We start from the raw sequence: 15940 nt of genomic DNA, 5'->3' as shown, positions 1-15940 counted from the left end.
CTCCATTTTGAGATATTTGAAGGGCTTTTCTGCATATATTCACTAATGCAAAACCCATGAACTTGCCTACACTTTTAAAGGTTTTCTTTATTATTTTTTTTTTCAGCGTTTCATATATAATTATATAGATTATATATTTGTATTTTAACATTATGAGTTATAATTATTTATAAAATACATTTATTTTTTAAAATATATAATCATAGTTGTTATTTTATACACTTAACAAAGTACTTATATAATGGTATATATGTGTAAAAAAATCATTTATTCTTATAAAATACTTAAACGAACGAGAACGTTCCTTCAAAGAAGCTTTTGAAAACACAAAATGTGAACAAGTTTTGTTTTAGGTATTTACAGGCTATGTGTCCTCACCCAATGTGAGCTGTGATTTGAACTTCAGACTTCAACAAAAGAGATGTTTTTCAAAATTTCTAGGAGTTTTTTTTTTAAATACAAAATATGGATAAATTATGTTAGGGGTGTTTACAAGCTCTGTGCTATGCTCACCCTGTGTGAGTTGAGGTTCAAATCGCTGAAGTTTAACTTGTCACTTCCTCGGTTAAGACACAAACTCCGTATATAAAGAATTCGGTGCAAATAAACTAAGAGATCATTGATTTTTATAAAATTTTCTGCAGGGTAAAAATATAAAAAAAAAATATTTTTTTAATAAGATGAATAAATCACTCATCTCAACCAATATTATAAGAGAGAGTTGATTTCTCAACCTCATACTCCACAAACAAAAAAATTACCATTTTTATAACATAAAGCGGGTAAATATAAAAGAATCACTGCATGGTATTTTTTTTTTTTTGAAATAATTGCATGGTATTTCAATCAATAACATCCATTAATTTTTTTTTTCATCGAAACAACAACTATAGCGCCTATTTAACATAATATTTTGAAAGGCATGGGTTTACATGCAAATTTTCAAAATTGGGATTTTGTTGTAATTGGAGTAAATATGAGGGGGATATTTGCAAAAACACTAATCTCTCTCAATGCCTTCCAAGTGTTTGATCAAATGCCCAAGAGAACGCTTATCCATTCTCTCATTCCAAAAAATGGCGATAGCTCGAGTTCTATTCAGACAAGCTCTGCTCGTCCACTCCGATCACCTCTTAGCAATCCGATCCACGCATCAAGCACGATCTCCATTCAAAGTTTTCTTCTCGGTCTCAAGCTCTTCTGGTAATGGCGATGATGGTTATTGTCGTCGGAGCAACAACTATTTGAAGTTGAGTGATGAGGAGCTCATGGCGCAGTGTGAGATGGACACATACAAGGCGTCTGGTCCCGGTGGCCAGCACCGGAACAAGCGCGAGTCTGCTGTCCGGCTCAAGCACCTCCCAACCGGCGTCATCGCTCAGGTCCCATTCTTGCACATTGATATATATTTATATATATATATATATATATTGTAGGAAAAAGATAGTTTTTCTCCAATTGGTTGAAGCAATCTATTCTTGAACATCAAAATAGGTTTTTTTTGGTAGAAAAAGATGTTTTTTTTTTGGGTCTGGCTCTTAATTGCGTGCGTTTTGTTTTGATTCTGGAGTTTAGGCTGTCGAGGATAGATCACAGCACAAGAATCGAGCGGCAGCCCTGTCACGCCTTCGCACTCTGTTGGCTCTCAAAGGTAATCTTTTGTCCCTTCTTGCGTTTCATTTTATCCTCTAAATTAGATGGCTCGATTAGGTACAATAACACAATGTTCTGACGTCAAACACCACAATCCTTTTTTATCTATTTTCATTGGCAATGGAAAGTAATTGCGCCAAAATGTATTCTTTCCTAGAGAAAAATTTATGAGCTAGGTACCAAAAGAGATTTCAATCTTCAGGAAATTATCCAGTGGGGAGGATGTGTACAGTAGAGTATATGAAGTTATCAATTTATTGTCTTTTCTTTGAATCCATGAATCCATGGTGTTGTAGGGAATTCAGGAATTTGACTATTGCTATCACTTGGCTTCAACTGGATTTTTCATTGTTTATTGGATTTGTAGTGCACTTAAATGTAGCACACCTCGGTTTATGTACCTTGACGTAGGGCATATGAATACTTTCTGTATTGATTGATGGAATGACTATTTGCACGAGGAATAAGTATTCCATTATGAAGTTTCCATGCTGCATTGTTTTGCAGCTTGTGCTTGGTGTGTATAATTGATTGTACTACCAATTTACTCCATGTTACTGGTAGTCTTTGGTGGAGAACTTTTTGAAAGCACACAGATGTCATTGCTTGCTTGTTATATCTTCTGAAAATGGAAATGGCCCACATTCAACTCCTTTGTTGTTATTTTCAGTCAGTTTACGTGGGCATGTTTGGAATGCACCTTTCTGATCAAAAGCTGTGATTGCATTCGTGGATGCTAAGCTTTATCTTTGTTGAATCTAGTCAGGAATGACATCAACCTGGATGAATATAAACCTCCTCCTGAAATCCTTCAGATCCTACCTGCAAAATCAACAATCAGGGGCGCAGATGTTGGTCCACAAATTGGTCCTAATAACCCAAAGTTTGCTCTGGTACTTGTTTTCACACTTGCCTTTTAACTTTCTCAATGATTAATCTGAGTTGATTTCTTGAATATTAATAAATTTTCAAGTTCAATTTAACCTCTATAGAGATCTTTGTTTTTTTATAGGGAATGCAAGCTTTATTGGATCTGATTTTTTGGTGTTGAAGGTTCAGTATCGGAGGCAGCGCAAAGATTGGGGTATACTACTTATAAAGCTTTTTTCCATTTTTTGATTTACCTTTGGGAATTAATGTAGTTTCTTGATTGATGCATTCATAGTGTTTATGTATTAGATCTCCACAGTAACACTAAGACCGCAACAGAGAGCTATAGAAAGTGACACATGAAAAGTTAACAAGAGTGTATTTTGTGCTTAATTGCCTGCCATTAATCAGCTGAAGAAAGCAAAAGAGGTGGTCCTTTTGTCATGTGGTTGAATGATTATGAGGCACTTGAATTCATATGCGAGAGCAATCTTTAGATCAGGACACATGCCAATATGCCATGATGCCAATATTTTACTGTAGTTTTCCCTTTTTTTTTTGTGGTTTTATGTTCTGGCATGCACATTAGGGACTGTTAGGTCCATCAATATTTGTTAAACATATATGATCCATGTGGAGCAAGTAACAATTGACAGCATTTTGCTTCTTATATCACAGTCTAAGCACTGGTGCTCTTTCAAGGCTGATACTATCTGATGATTCTCTCCGTATGGCGGTGAATCAACTGAGAACTTCCAAGGTATAAAATGCACATGATGATATTATGATTTACATAGAAAATAGGAAACCAGATTCAAGGATGATACTGTAGAAAAGATTTTTATGCAATGGATTTACTGCTAACATCATATGCTTATAAATTTCTTTGAGAGCTCCAAGTTATGCTTCAGTTGAATTTCTTGAGATGTAGATCCTTTTTGTTTTTGTTGTTTAAATAGCACTGTTACAATATAATTTTCTCTGAGAATACCAAAAGCATTTTAAACACAAGATTTCCGGCAAAGCCACATATTTCAGTTGTCACAAATTATTTAGAAACTATGTATGGTTGTATATTGTTCATACCTCATTAGTGGTTTCTTTCCTTCATAGTTTGGTGTTACAGGTTTTGAAGTGATTCCAAAATTTTACCTGGTTGTTTGACTTTTCCCTAGTGCTCATTTGTCACACCCCATTGTAAATTATTCCGCCACACTGAATTTCTGACCGATAAACAGCACCACAAGAGCTATTTCTTGCTTTTTCACCTTTTGTCATTTTCCAATTAACGAAAGATGTTCTCTGTATCTTTCCAGTTGTTGATCATTCTTTTCGTCAAACTTGATTTTATTAAATTGGGTAGCTGCTCAATTTCTTCTAAATTTTCTACGCAGGGCATGAAACCTCTCAAGTGAGATTCTTGAAGGTCTTTTGATGCCAATGCTTGCAACAAGGTTCGAAGAAACGTTCACTAATAATGTTTATTGAATGGGATTCAGCATCAAACAAGTTCAGTCATTCTGCAGTTTCTCCAAAACATCAGGATTGTTCTGCAGCAAATGCAACACAACATAAAGGACTTGAATTATAGAAAATGTCAACAATTTGGTTATCCATAGCATCATCATTCATAAAGTTTGAAGCTTCACAAATGGATTATGGCCTCACATGTTGACACTCTGAAATGTTTGATTTGATTTGAGACCAGTGATGTCCACTACATCTGTTTTCTGTTAGTTTTGACCACCAAAAGATGGGAAAAACAGAGAAGTGATTTGATTGATGGATAATTGAGATATTCTTCTCATGACACTGATCTAGTGGTCTCATAGAGAGTTGCTGTCAAGATCAATGGTTTGCTTTATCACTAAATCCTGAAGATGTGGTCTTGTTTCTCTCCTGTTATCTTTGAGAAAGCTTCTGGTATTAGATGCCATTTCTGTGAACAAACATCCAATCATTCAAGAATCAAATATTGTAAGAGTTTGGCTTTGACTCATAAGCTAAAATTTGATGGAAAGGTGTGGGTGGTTCATTGTCAAACTTGCAATTATTTTAGTCTTTTGAGTGGATTTTATTGTTCCTTTTTTGGTTTCTTAAGTCAAAACATATTCATTTTATTTTATTTTTTAACTTAGAAAAAATTTAATTCAGCATTTCTTGAGTCACTGGTACAGAGGAGCACAGGGCACTTCATGTAGCAAGAGATGCCATTTTGAAAAATTATATATGGTTCTTTTGAGAGAATATATGGTTGGTCCAGTTAACATCACCATGAAAATAAAATTCTAAGAAAATTATATATATATATATATATATATATTTAAAATTGATATATAGGGTACCAAAAGTGAGTATATTGCACCACAATTATTTTGTGATGAGTTGAGCAATTAAAATCAGTATTTTTTACTTCATGACGGCTTGTTTTTATAAATATAGAAAACAACACTTGAGACTTATTTTACTTTTCACAAATATATAATTAAAAAGTATATATATATATATAATTTACATCTCTCAAAAACACACATCTTCTCACCAAAGAATTGATAACCACTATCTCTTCAGTGAAACATTTTAATATGGGGATTTATAAGTCTCAAGTTCAATTCTCCCTAAAAGTAATTATAACAGTCCCCGATTATGGATAAATACTTGCAATCCAACCTCGATATCGTTGGATGAAGGTATACAGATTGAATAATCAATTCCAGGCCCATACATTAGCCTTGACTATAAAGTGCTTATCATATTTTCTAACAAAAAGTTTATCAATTTTTTTCTCAATTTTCAGCTTTGATTTATAGGAAAAACTTTCGGATTTATGCAACATAATAGAAAGAATAACATTATGATTACAATAACCCACAAGAAGAAAACAAATCCCAGCACCATTACACAAACAAACAAACAAAAGTAGCAGAAAACTAATAACAAAGAAATTAAAGAAAGGAATACATGAAAATCAAAGCTCTCAGAAAAACATATCTACAACAGCTGCATGTAATTACTAGTACTACTAGTAATTGTGGTATTAGTAGTAGTAGTAGAACTCTCCCCTTGATCAGTAATCAAATCATCTCCAGCGCTAGTGAGAAGGTGATCCTCAAATCCTCCAAAAGAAAACAAGCTTGAACTCTGTGAATCACCATCATCATCAAACTCCACCCACACTGTGCTTATCTTTGTCTCCAATTTACAATGAAATGGACTTAATTGCTCACTTGAAGCCATATCCATTGCTGAAACATCCTCCACTGTGAACACTCTCACTGAAGGGAAATCCAAGCTCTTTCCTACCATACTTGTTCTCAAACTCTTATAATATTCATCAAGCTTTTGGAGTTTGATTGCATGCCTTTCTAACCACATCCAATGCTAAAACCTCTGTGGTTTCTCAAGCTTTGAGAAGGAATTCAGCAGTATATCAATCCACTCACAAAAAGCACACATACACCGAAAAACTCTCTCAGGATGATGTTCATGGCGACTTGTGTCACTCTACTTGAATGCCAAATCTTTGAAGGTAAACACTCCATTGTTAGATCAAGAAAAGCTTGGCACTTAGACAACCTATGCAACACCAACTCTATTGCGTTCTCTTCACATGATTGAATCTCTAAACCTAATGGTCTCACTGGCTCAAGCTTACCTGACTGGTTTATAATCCATTGAACCCTTTCTTTGAGCAACTCTGAGTAGCTGATGATGAAGGAGCTCAAGCGATTACAATCGTTACATGACCATCCTAAATCAATTCGAAGCTCGCCGGAGTACCAAAGACTGCGTAAGTCTTGCTCGAAGTATCGGTCGCCTCCACGGAGCAAGCGGTGAAGCAGAAGAAGTGTTTTCAATGCTAGGATAACATCGGTGGCTGTCTCGAGACGGCGAGTGATACGTCTAGCTAAGAAGGTGATGGAACCGGGAGAATTCGAGACCAAGAAGAGGATCTCATGCACATATTTATCATCCACCGGTGTGTCGGTACGATCTGTTCCACGAGCAATGGCTGCATCAATGCCGGAGAAAATATCGGTGCTGCTCCCGGAGATTTCCATGAGTGATCCTAGAGCTTGCTTGAGCTTGCTCTTCAACTTCATCACCACTACTAACTAGTTATATAAGAAATAATGAGACGTTGCATGAGATTTAAATATATATGTACATACAATCATATAAGGTTTTGTAAGGAAATAATGATGTAGAAAATTCAAAGAGAGGTTGATGCTCAAATATTGATTGACCTTGAAATGGATTATTCAGAGAGATTAGAATCCAAACTTTGGAAGAAAGAAATGGGTTGGGGTGTAAAAGCTTCCACTTTGAAGACACTTTGAGATAAATGTATTTTTAAGTGTAGGAGAGTGTGGATTTGGAAGGTCAACTCTTTAGAGGAGGGTGGAGAGGGAATCTAATACTGTGGGAATAGGATTCCCATGCAGGAAAAAAAGCTATCTTTATTACAACTGGTTTGACTCATGGGACTTTTATCTGTGTTTATTTTTATTTATTTGTGGTTTTTTTTTTAAAAAAAAAAATTTTGGTGTTGGATTCCCAATTAAGATATATCAACATCAAAGAGAAGAGTGTGGGGAATGAAGGGGGAACAAAGGTGTTCATGTTTCTTACTCTCCCACTTGGTGTACAAGAAAAGATGAAAAGAAGAAAGCTCTTGTTATTCCCTCTACCACCATTTCATTTCATTGACTCCAAGCTCCAAACTCCTTCTCCTCATCATCATTACTATCCACTCTCTCCTTGCCATTGTTAAGATTGCCATATATAATATTAGAGTTAAATAATAATCTTATATATATATATATAACTAATGAGGTCCCTCTTGTTGAGTTCTTAGATATATACATAGATATCTCTCTTTCTCTCAATCTTTAAGGTCACTCTCTCTTTGTTCTTTTTAATATCAAATACATATTAAAGCTGCTAATGATCTTGAGTGGTGGCCTTCATTGTGTTTCATTAATTGAAAAATTGTTTAGTATGGTCCATGAAATTTTTGTTTTTGATAATTGCTATCCTTCTTCAATAAGCTAATCGTTATCATATAGTAGATGAATAATTAATCATATAAATACATGCACACAATACTGTAATATATATAGATATATATTTGAGGAAATATCTCTAGTGACAATTTGCATCATCTATAATAATAAAGAACTAATGGATCAATCATTCATTTTGGCATTGCAAATCTATAATCAAATAACATGTAAAATTAGCGGTGATGAAAACTCTGATCTTTTAAATATTGACTAAATTAAAGATTATATTAATAAGAGTTACCATGCCTAATTTTAATGAGAATTGATTAATTTAATAAATTGAGCTCAGTGTCTTGTATAAATTTGTGCTTAGATTTAAGAGAAAATTTTGCTAAATTACATTGTAGTTTGTCTCTTTATCAATTTAGGACTTGTGGTATGAGTTGTAATATTTTAGTACCTTATAATCTAAACCACTTGCAAAAAAATTGTTAAAATGCTTAACTCCGTCAATTCTTGCTGATGTCTAGAAATAGACCTAAATTTACCTTTTTGTATTTATTTATATTACCAATATATGTACTAATAAGAATTATTCAAGTCTATTTGCATAGTATTTTAAAACTGTTCAAGTAATTATAATATTTGGAGGTAGATTTGAACATACGCCTTTTGGTAATGTAAATAAGGGCAAAAAGATAAATTTAGGTATAAATTAACGAAGTTAAGTATTTTAGTACTTTTTTACAAATAGTTTAAACTACATATACTATAGTGTTACAATTCAAACTTTGAATTGATAAAAAAACTAAACCATATGGTAGTTTAACAAAATTTCTCCTAGATTTAAATAAAACTAAATAAATTGAGACATTTTTAATCAAAATAATTAATTTTATATATCATGAGTTTTGAATTAAAACCAAACAAAAATGAGATATTTTTAATTAAAATGTTAATTAATTAATGTTGCCCTCGAATTTTTATGGAAAATCATTAATATATATTTAGAGGTCGTTTGAATTGAATTTTTGGAAAGCCCAAAAAACTGCTTTATAACATTTCAGTTTAAAAATATGTTTGTATTAAAACTTTTACAGAAAACATGATAAAAAGTCGAAAAACTGCTTTTTCATAAAAGTTAGCCATGTAGCTGCCTCGGAAGAAGCACTTCTGTGGTTGTTTTGGGACTTGTTAAATTACTAAGCTTACCCTTATTAAATAGAGGAATGACTATGTTTTTATACTTTTTGTTTCCCAATTTTTCTCCCAATAATAATAATAATAATAATAATAATAATAATAATAATAATATTATTATTATTATTATTATTAGCATTAGTGTTGTCATTATCATTATCAATAACAATGTATATAGCAACTCAATGAAAACGCAATGGATGTCCATTTTAGTAATTTGCTACCTCTAAAAGTCTTTTTAACAATCCACATCCAAACAACTTCACACATATAAAGATACTTATGCATTAGCTTATCCAAATATAAAATACAAAAAAAACTTAACTTAATCTGAAAAGCATTCTTTCAAAAGTGCTTCTACAAATAAAAAAAAAACACTTTTTTTTAAAAAACCAATCCAAACAAGCAATTAATCAAAATGTAACACACATGGCAAATTTTCATTCATCAACATCAAGTGTCATTGAAAACAAATTATTTAGGAGTCGTTTGACATCGTTTCCCTTTTTTTCATTTTTTGTTTTTGTTTCACTTTTGTTTTATTTTTATTTTATTTTTAATTTTTTTTAAAACAAAAACATGTTTGGATACACTAATTGCCATGTATTTTAAAAAACTGAAAACAAAAATATGTTTAGTTAGCACAATATTATTATGAATTTTTTTAATCATTTTTTTTAATTCATATTTTTATAATTTTTTATAAAACTTTATTTTTCATATTAGCTTAATTAATTGTATTATTAAATAAAATTATCAACATAGACTGCTATTGTATGGGTAAAAATGTCTCATAAAAATTATACCATTTGAGATTAAAAAATATTTTGGTGTTTGCTTTAAAAAATTATATATATTCAAATTGCAGCCATCCGATTTAAAAAAATAAAAAATAAAAGGAGAGAAGGGGCAATATAGAGACATAAGCATAATTTTTTTTAGAGATCAAATAAAATAGCTCAAACAATAGATTTTTACAATATTTTCCAATATGTATATATATATATATATATATATATATATATATATAAATTTATATATATATATATATATATATATATTAAAAAAAGTATATTTTTAAAAATGATCAGTATTAATTTGTGAAAAAAATGATATTTTTTAAAAATTAAAAGGAATTAGAAATTAAATCGAGATAGAGGAGTAGAAAAGGAAAGCTTTTACGGTGGGATGAAGAGTTTTGAAAAAATTTCCAAAAAAGTTGAAAATAAAAAAATATTGTTTTGAAACATGAGGATTGTTGTCAAAATTTTTTAAAACAAAAATAAAATACCAAACATGTTTTCTTAATTTTATTTTCAAAACATGAAATTGAAAACAAAAACTATGAATTGCCAGCAATACCAAATGACCTCTCAGTCTTTCTGAAGCAAATAATAAAGCAAGTTTATAAAGTTTAATTTTCCTTTTTTCTTATATCTTACTTATATTTGATATAAGGTGACTTTTGTATTTTACTTTTAATATTAAATAAGGATAAATAATACAGCTCATAATAATATATATGTAATGTTAATACCAAATAATAATGAAGGTCCAATGGAATTCCTACATTTCTTGTTTCCAATCTTTAAGTCACTCTTTCTCTTTTTTTCTTTTTTTATTTTTTTTATTTTTTTTTGTATTATTCGGAGGATGTAATTCAAAAGATCTTTTATTGAGTTATTTATTTTCACATTCTTAATGTGATATAGTCTCTATTAAATCCCAACACTTCCCTCTGTTTTACATTTAAAACAAAAACTAGTAATAAACATTTTTTAATAATTTTTCAAACATTCAGCAATTTGGCGTTTCTATACTTCTAAAGTGGACATGATAGAAATTCTTCAAAAATATGTAAATGAAAACACCTACCTCATGAAATTTTCTTATCCAAGTTCCATGCTTTTGACATCTTTCTTAATCTCAAGCTAAAACTATACATTTTATTTTATTTTTTTAATTTTTTATATGTTACTATTAAAAAAACAATGATGACCCATTATAAAGTTTGATAGAAATAAATAAAGAGATATAAACATCCATATTTTATAATTTAAAATCGGAGAAAAGCATTATATAGTGGACTACAACTCTGCAAAGTTAAACTAAAAAAATCAAAACATCTTCTAACAAGAACCTGGAGAATAATCGATTTGTTTTCTTCAACTTTGCATTATTTTTATCACAAGATGCTCATTGATAATTCCGTATTTTCGATGATAAAAAGTTCAACTTTTTTTTATGAATTCTAATATCTAAAACATGAAAAAGAAAAATTAAGATTTGATTAATGCCATGGAATTGATTGATTCTTTGGAAATAAAAACCATTTTATTGAAAAGATGTTGGGTTGACAGGGATGGTGAAGTATATATGCTTGCCATTGATTAATCAAAGACCCCTAAGTTTGTGTGCCAATTATATTTACCAAAAGGGCTTTGATCTATGGAGGGGAGATCATGAAGACGTGCATTAAAAATTAATAATTATTTTGAGGGGAAACGGTGTCTAATCTTTTGGATAATTGGAGGCCTAGAAAGTAATTAAATTATTCATATTCATAGGTACCACAATATAAGCCACACATAGAATAATATACTAATGAGCAAGTTTCAACCAATGGCCAATAATTATTCTTATTATAACTCATCTATCCCTTTCAATCACTATAAAAAATGAGTGAATAAGATTTGAGAAAGATAGAGAAAAAATAGAGTTTATATTCAAAATTCAGGTTTTAAACAAGTCAAAACAAGCACTCTTAATTTTAATATATAGATGTGTGTTTATACATAAGTATATATGTTGTAATATTATATATAATTGTCAATATACACAAGGATGTCATGTTTCATATTTCAGTATGATTGCCATTAAATTGGATAGTTCTTGAGATATTTATTTAATGAAGGAAGCATTTTGGTGGATGATAATTAAAAAAAAAAGTATAATTAATTTAAAACTAATCATGAGTATATGTATATAAACACAACAAGAAGAAGAACTCATGTTCCTATTTCAGTCATATATATAACATATCAACCATATATTCTTCTAGGCATATGCACATGGAATGTTCTTGAGGCACTAGACATGAATGCAACACATATACTATTCATCACCGAGCCATTAATTCTTCAACTAAAGACCCACTCATTGAAGCACTAAGATACACACACATATATATACAAAACCATAAAAGTCATATAACCATCTAATTTATATGATAAATGCTCTCTCATAGACACCACATGTCAACATTTCTCATGATGGTGATAAATCATAGATATATACATGTAAGTGTTGGTTTTATCCTTCTCTCTTGTTCTTTCTCTATTGTTCTTATACACCAATTTGTTGTTAAGCAATCATGTCTATATAATAATATATTGAGCTTTTTAATTAATAGTGGAGAAAAGATCATGTGTTTATATATGACTTAAACAAAGGAAATATGATGATTTAGTTAGGTGAACCGGGCAATTAGATATGTGATCATGTAAAGTCTTGAATTCATTGAATAGTTCATTGCACAATATAGGTAGGTCCACATGATCCATGGAGTAATGCAGCTCCATTAATAGCCCACTTAGAATAAAGCAAAAACAGTGGACCATATGTTACTGTTGCTAACCCTTTTCAAAACAAACAAGTAGATGATGTGATGCCCTTAACTAAGATCATTGGCGAATATATATCTATATATCAAACTATGGATGGTTTCATATAAATGGACTCATAATAGACATTAGATTCTCCCTATAAAAAAAATAAATAAATTAACCACCTAAAAAATATGTTAAAAAGAAGAATATAAAAAAATCAAACAAAATAGAAGATCATGCTCAAGATAAAAGATAAACACTTAAATAGATACATGAAAGAATTGCAACCACAAACAAAATTGGGCATTTGTACAACAAAACAATTGTTAAAGGGATCGGAAAAATATGCAAAGCGTTTAGATGTTGACATCCAAGTAGGATCAAATAAATATAGTCATTTTTATGAGGATCACTACGACAAAAGAGTATCAGACGACTTGCCAATGACACATGGACACTCTTTCCATGTATAATGTGGAACACAAATAATCAAAACTACATTTGATCTTATTTTCAAAATGATCTTCATCAATTACATAACTAGAATCAACTAAAAATTGAATATATGAACAACTTTTATGATAGTTGAAATTGGTGTAACTATACATTAGTAAAAAACCACCCATTTCTAACCAACTGATATGTTCTAGAAAATAGTCTAAACAAAGAGTTAAGATATCTTAATTTGACTCTAAATAAATGATAAGATGTTAAATCTTGGTGAATTCAGATATTTGAAAATAAAAGCTAGAATAATGAATTATCAAGATCAGCAAATGATGATGTGAATAATTATTGATTCCAACAAGAGATGCAATTAGTGAGTGCAATGAGATGTCTTGTTTTGTTGCCATAATCCAACTAGTAATGAAGTGAAGGTTTGATTGGAAATATTGAAAAGGACAAGCAAATGGCTAGAGCTAGCTCTTGCAGTCCACTCACTCACTCATGTGAAGAAAGAGTGAATGAAGTCAAGATGCTACAAAAGCAAAGGCCCAAAATATATTATTTGAAGGAGTTCCATCAAATTAGTCACTTGTCAAGAGATATATATTATTATATAGCTTTTATTTTCTTTTATTTTCTTTTATTTTCTTTTATGGCAGTGTCTTGTTGCTTTCATACATAAAAGGTCCACTAACTAACCTCTCTAGTGTCTACTATCCAGGTCAAAATCACCGCGCTTAAATTCCCTTTTTCCTATGCCAAGTCACGAGGTTAACTTCTTCCCAAAAACACAAAAACAAAAACAAAAGCAAAAGCAAAAAAATAAAAATAAAAAACAAAGGACTTGTGAGCCAAATGAGGAGGAGTATTTATACCAACATTGACTTATAAAGAATTCTGTGTTTTTTTAAAATTTCAAAAAGACACAAGCCCACTTAACCTTCTTGTACCACAAAATTCATTTTTTTTCTTTGAAATATGCTTCAAGATTTTTTAAAAATTTTCATATAATTATTTTTAATTTCTTTTAATTTTGTTTTTATAATATGAACAAACCACCATTCTATGTAATACTCATAAACCATAATTGAGAGAAAACCGAATCTTCAATTTCTTTTCATGAAAGTCAAATGGATCATGTGTTTACCTATTGTGATCATATATTTTTTTAAAATTAATTTATTGGTGAGTTTGCTTAGGCATAGTGCACTCTTCAAAGTATATGCAAGTTCGCATGGTTATCATGAGCTTTAGTATTGGGCCTCATGAACTCATCAACAACACCCGCATATAAGCTCTTAGGATGAGCACTTTTCTAATCTAGCTCAAGCTCTTTCGAGATTGAGACAAACTCATTTACAAAACTAAATAAGATAAGATAAAACGATAATTTTATAAATTTTAACTAAATTAAAATAATAGATTAAAAGGAGAATGTTCTTTAAACATAGGAAAATTTATGATATTAAAAAATTAGTGGAGATTTTTTTTTATAATTTGAAACGTAATAAATACCATAAAACTTTTCCTTTTTTATAACCTCTTTCTTCATAAAGATTTCTTTTAAAAATATTAATTTTATGTAAACTATTAAATATTTTATATACACATAGTACATATTCATGTATAACACAAATATCTATTGAGTAAGAACTAATTTATAGTTTTTAGCTTTTTTTTTAAATACTTAATTGAGGGAAAACTTTAACAACTTTAATAACCACATAAATAATAAATACAAGAAACAGAATCCATCGTGCATAAAAAATACATATAATTCATATAATTATATATATGTAATCACATATATGTACATGTTTTATTAAAACATATATGTACATGTGTGTTTAAAGAGCAATAAGGATATTTCACCCACTTCAATGTATCTAACTCATTGGTACATTTGACTCAATGTAATATACTGATATATTAAGAAATATACACAATTTCATGATTAATAAAATCATGATATATTAATATAAAAATCATGAAATTGTGGATATTTCTTCATATATACTATGTATATATATGCATAGAAATTTTTGGAAAGTGAGAAAAAGAATTGTGAAAAGACATATACACATGGAAAAAGGAAAAAAAATCTTAGGATGATAACTTTTAGGGAAGAATATCAATTAAAGTAAAAAAAAAAAAAACCATATAACATGTTTTATAAAAAAAATTAACAATATCAAATAATTTAAGAAAAATCACGCCGTTAATGTTCTAATTATTTTTCTCAAAAGATTTCAGAGAGGTAATCATTAGTCAATGAGATATGGCTTCATTCATGATATATAGATGCAATAAATATTGACAAGTAAAAACAAATGAATACACTTTTTTGTACTTGGGATCGTTTAAAGCCTGAAAGCACAAGTTTGGACTTTGGAATTAGGACCACTTTCAAATATATAGGAATTATTATTATTATTATTATTATTATTATTATTATAAAATATGCATTTATAAAACTTTCCATGTATCTGTTCTTTTTAGTTATTACGTTTATAAACTTTTTCTATGTCTTTTTAACTTTATCGTATTGAAACTTTTATACGATATTAAATAATGTTTTTAAATTTATCTTTTAATTTAATCTACTTGAATAATTTTCAATAAAACAAAATCAACTAAACATTAAATTATATTCTTCACTAGTGGGGTTTTAAATAGAGATAATTTTGTAAAGTAATAGAATTTTTTATAAAATATAGGTAATCAACTAATTTTAACCAACTTTTTATAATTGGTATAAATTAATTAAATGTGACAACTATAAAGAAACAAGGGAGTATATATTTATTTATATATGAAAAAGCCTTAATGTATATTTATTCTCAATAAATTTCATATCTAGTATTATTAATTAAAGTATCATTATAATGATCGAGTAGTTAAGATATTTAACTCTTGTTTGAGAAATTGAAAATTCAACTCTCTCCCAATGCATGTTTAAGGTGTAAGTAAATATATGTATGTCACATTAATATGATAGTATTTGAATTTTTTTATAATAATGCATATAAAAAGGGAAAGTTTAATAGAAATGGATAAGAACATTAACTTTTTGGTTGTTTGCGATGTTGCAAATAATTGAAGATCATGTGAAATGGGTGGGGATATTTTAAGGCAAGTATTGATTGTATATAGTAA

The 15940-nt window shown here is 29.6% G+C and overlaps 2 protein-coding genes across 2 annotated transcripts; one reads left to right on the top strand and one right to left on the bottom strand.

The window, feature by feature from the left end:
• Positions 1-1022: 1022 nt before the first annotated feature.
• On the top strand, positions 1023-4643 carry LOC120270133 (peptide chain release factor 1-like). Its single transcript, XM_039277159.1, is given in 7 exon segments — positions 1023-1382; positions 1576-1651; positions 2416-2546; positions 2666-2692; positions 2694-2737; positions 3202-3283; positions 3918-4643. Coding segments are annotated over 7 exon segments (687 nt in total). The 5' UTR covers positions 1023-1076; the 3' UTR covers positions 3939-4643.
• A 778-nt stretch (positions 4644-5421) lies between these two features.
• Positions 5422-6826, bottom strand: LOC120270201 (putative clathrin assembly protein At1g33340). The gene is made up of 2 exons (XM_039277231.1): positions 5967-6826; positions 5422-5862 (listed from the first exon to the last, which is right to left on the bottom strand). Exons 1-2 carry the CDS (start codon positions 6624-6626, stop codon positions 5515-5517), a joined length of 1008 nt encoding a protein of 335 aa, XP_039133165.1. The 5' UTR covers positions 6627-6826; the 3' UTR covers positions 5422-5514.
• Between the last annotated feature and the right edge of the window lie 9114 nt (positions 6827-15940).

This window comes from Dioscorea cayenensis, chromosome 10, assembly GCF_009730915.1.
Source record: "Dioscorea cayenensis subsp. rotundata cultivar TDr96_F1 chromosome 10, TDr96_F1_v2_PseudoChromosome.rev07_lg8_w22 25.fasta, whole genome shotgun sequence".
NCBI classification, from domain to species: domain Eukaryota; kingdom Viridiplantae; phylum Streptophyta; class Magnoliopsida; order Dioscoreales; family Dioscoreaceae; genus Dioscorea; species Dioscorea cayenensis.
Note: the sequence above shows the minus strand (reverse complement) of the source record. Positions and strands in the feature narration are given on the sequence as shown.